Source organism: Triticum aestivum, chromosome 3B, assembly GCF_018294505.1.
Source record: "Triticum aestivum cultivar Chinese Spring chromosome 3B, IWGSC CS RefSeq v2.1, whole genome shotgun sequence".
NCBI classification, from domain to species: Eukaryota; Viridiplantae; Streptophyta; class Magnoliopsida; order Poales; family Poaceae; genus Triticum; species Triticum aestivum.
Window position 1 is genome coordinate 724,168,002 of NC_057801.1, and position 3,736 is coordinate 724,171,737.

Consider the following 3,736-nt stretch of genomic DNA (forward strand, 5'->3'; position numbering starts at 1 on the left):
GTCGTGGGGAAAGGTGGTGTGGGAGCGCGTGGGGAGGCACGGCGGAGGATTGGGAATGAGGTGTATGCGTGTGTGCGCGCACCCTCGTTTATTTGTTTTTCTGGTTTTTGCTTAACGCACGCGGGAGGAAAGAAAAAGCAGTCAGCGGGGACGTACGACGGCAAAAAAACGGCTCGTAGGCCGGAGTAAACCTTGGAGGCGAGGAAGCGAACGACCAATTTCCATTTAATAGTAGAGATCCATGGTCGCATACACTCGATTTATAATAGTGAGAGGCGCATTGCGCGTGCAAGATCACTAAATTAATAAGAGAAACAAAGATGTTATAGATATTTTAACATGGCCCCAAACTATTGTAGACATCTATATTCTTTGATCCAAGGGTCATACGATCTCTTATATAAGAGGTAAGATTAGTAAATAGGCAATTTTGTTTCTATTTGTTAAGGCATCGATTAATAATATGGAAATATATTGCAATCGCAATATTGAGTATCATGTTAAAATAAAATAAAAGCTTTCAGAATTAGGTACTCCTCCCTGAGTACATACTTTAACTTATATACGTCAATATGTTTGCAATGTTGATAAATTACTAACTTGACATGTGAATGTAATTCTACACACAACTTCAAACCATTGCATTTGTTTTCAATTGAACTTCCGTTTCTTCAAACCAAAAACAGAGAATCCATCGACAACGGTTTGTTCCACATACAAAATTAACTCAGACTTATTTTGTTTGAAACTTTTAAGGCACACACAATTTGGCTAGAACCTTTTAAAATATGTATAAGACTCTTAGAATTCATATATTTCATCTCCAAAATAGTGGAGTTAATTAATGTGATCTCCTTAATTTCCTGAATAAAGTGTATGTTTTTTAGGGAAACCAGTAATGTGCATTAGTAGTATTCCCCTTTTATGCCATGATGCATTAATTGGAGGATCCGATAAGTAATCTTTTTGCACAATACTAATAAATATCAGCAATTTTTGAGGAAGATAAATATCAGCAATCAAAAGTAAGGATCCCGAGTACCTAGGTCGCCCCACAGTCACAAGGACATCAATTTCTGGTTGTACATTTGTTGTTTATTCGAAAGATTGATAAAAGTACAAGGATGCACACACAGCGGATACAAATAAGCAATCCAAATAGAAGGCTACCGAAAACAACACATACACTAAATGCAACTGAAGAGAAACAATAACGCTAAGGCCTAGAGTTTGATCTCATATGGACAACCAGGCCGACTTTGTTGCTAAATTTACGCACAACATTATTAGGAATTCAACATCGCTAAGTCTTGATCAAACTTCCTTCCATATTTTCACCGTTCTTACTGGCCGAACAGCATGTTGGCGTGCTGGTAGAGGTCCTTGTAGTAAATCTCCCTGATGGTCCCCTCGCTGACGCCGGTGGCCGTGGACACGTCGCGGATGGATCTCCCGACGCCGGCGCGCTCGATGGCCATGTACATGACGGCGGCGGCGATGGAGTCGGGGTTGTGCCGCACGTCCAGGTTCTTCTCCAGCCTCTGCGCCGCCTCCAGCGCGGCGCTCACCTCCTTGTCCTCCATCCCGAGCAGCGAGCCGAAGCGGCGCAGGTAGTCGCCCGGCCGCGCCACGGCGCCGATCATCATCATCTGCCCTCCCGCCTGCCCGCCGTCCTCGTCCCTGAGGTGGCCCTTCATGACCTTGACGAGCCTCCCGATGTCCTTGACCCCCGCCGTGGCGCTGTCGCCCGTCACGGACGCCAGCTCCTTGAACGTCCGCGGCGTGCCCTCGGTGCGGCACGCCATGTGGAGGCAGGCCGCGTAGAGCGCCTGCCGGTTCCGGCACTTGCCGCCCCTGGGGAACGCCCTGGTGTTCTCCAGCTTCCTCAGCACGTCCCTGGCGCGGCTCTTGACGGCCGCCGTCAGCTCCAGCCGCGCCGCCATGTCGTCGATGCCGTGGAAGGACTCGGCGAGCGCCCTGTCGGGCACCGGCCCCGCCGCGCCGCGCATCCTCGGTGCACCGTCGCCGCCGCCCCGCGAAGTACCGGCGCCGGCCGCGCCGCGCATCCTCGGCAGTGGTGCCAAGGAGGCGCCCTCCCCAGCGTGCGTCCCGGCGTCGCCGGCCGCCTTGGAATGCGCGTCGCCCGCGGCGGGGTAGGCGACGGTGACGCCGGCGTGGGCGGGGGAATGGTCGGCGGCGCCGCCGACGCTGCGGCCGTCGACGCCCCCGACCTGGTTGAGGAAGGTGCGCCACTCGGAGGACTGGTCGACGTAGCGCTGGCCGAGGACGCGCGCGCACAGGGAGCAGACGGTGTCGCCGGAGGCGCAGTCGAGGGCCACCACGACGGCGCGGCGGCAGTCCGGGCAGTAGCGCATGGCGTTCGCGACGTCGCCCATTGCTGCCGCTCTCGCTCGCTAGGACTGAATTTGGTTTCGGGTTTGCGCTCCCTTGGGTGTGGCTTCTGGGTCGGTTGGTTGGGGTCTGGGCGTCGCGCGATGGCCCCCTTTTATAGACCCGTGGCCGTGGGTGATAAGGTCGGTGGGGGCCCGACTCGAACTCCCGCATCCATCATCTCCTCGTCTCGTTCCGGATCCAACACGAGCGTTTCTTTCCGATTCCGACCGGGAAACAAGTGCCGGGAGAGAGACCCACCTACCTACTCCCCCTTCCATAGGGTCTGGGCTTCGGTGCACCTACAATCTCAGCCTTGGGGTGCCGTCGAAATTTGAATTTTTTTACGGTTTTGGTCTAACCATTGTCATAATCTTGACAAATAGTCTTAAAGTTGCATTAATTTTTTTGGTATTTGGTGTAGTAAAAATTCTTTTGCAACGAGGATGAAAGGCTGTCCATCCGATGTGATGGTCCCCAAGATCCGCCTCTGCTTCGGTGGTGATGGTGGCGATGGCAACGAGGAAGAAAGGTTGTCCATCCGATGCGATGGTCCCCTTCACAGTTGTCAGTGACTGATCTAGGAGATGGAGTTTGCATCATCCTACACTTCTGACTTTGGTCGCTGCTGGAGCGTGCCAATACTGACGTACTACGTCATGGTCAATGGTTCATCCTATCCTTGGATTTGGATGGGTGTGTAGAGTCTCCGGGCTGCGCCGACGGTGGAGATATGGATTTTGTCCTACCTTTCCCGCTCCTTACTGGCTCTAGCACGATCAGGGTTTGCATGTGAATGGGGAGGGTGATGAGGTCGTCTCCTACTGGGGGGGGGCTCACAATGAATGGACCTAGGGAAAGCCCATGGGAGCCCAGGTCCACATTCACCAAGTAACGGAATGTTGACCAACATAATGGAGGCTTACTCACTCGGGGGACACCCAAACGGAGATCCATTTGGAAGGAAGAACATGAATCCATTCGGCTGATTCTTCACTCGAACAAAAGAAGCGCGACGACCCGAAGCATTGATTAGGACGTTTCCCTAATCATAAGAGTCTGCCATTACTAGTGTATCAAGGTGCCCGTTGCAGTAGATGGTGGGCGACATAATTGCTATATTAATTGACTTGTGACGCAGAAGGTAAGGGGGTAGCGAAATCTATATAAGCATCTCCTTGGCGACAGTTTGCAGATTCAGAACTTCTGCACGCACACATTCATACACAAGAGACACTATCTCCAGAGAACATGACATAGGGTTTTTATCTCCATCGTAAGGGGCCTGAATCTACATATCTTCTTGTGTCATCCTCCTGCATCTCGCGTGATCAAGACTCGTTTC

General features: G+C 52.0%; 1 protein-coding gene across 1 annotated transcript; it reads right to left on the minus strand.

Moving 5' to 3' along the window:
* Window positions 1–1,140: 1,140 nt before the first annotated feature.
* Window positions 1,141–2,464, minus strand: LOC123066216 (transcription initiation factor IIB-like). The gene has a single exon (XM_044489350.1). It carries the CDS (start codon window positions 2,394–2,396, stop codon window positions 1,344–1,346), a length of 1,053 nt encoding a protein of 350 aa, XP_044345285.1. The 5' UTR covers window positions 2,397–2,464; the 3' UTR covers window positions 1,141–1,343.
* Between the last annotated feature and the right edge of the window lie 1,272 nt (window positions 2,465–3,736).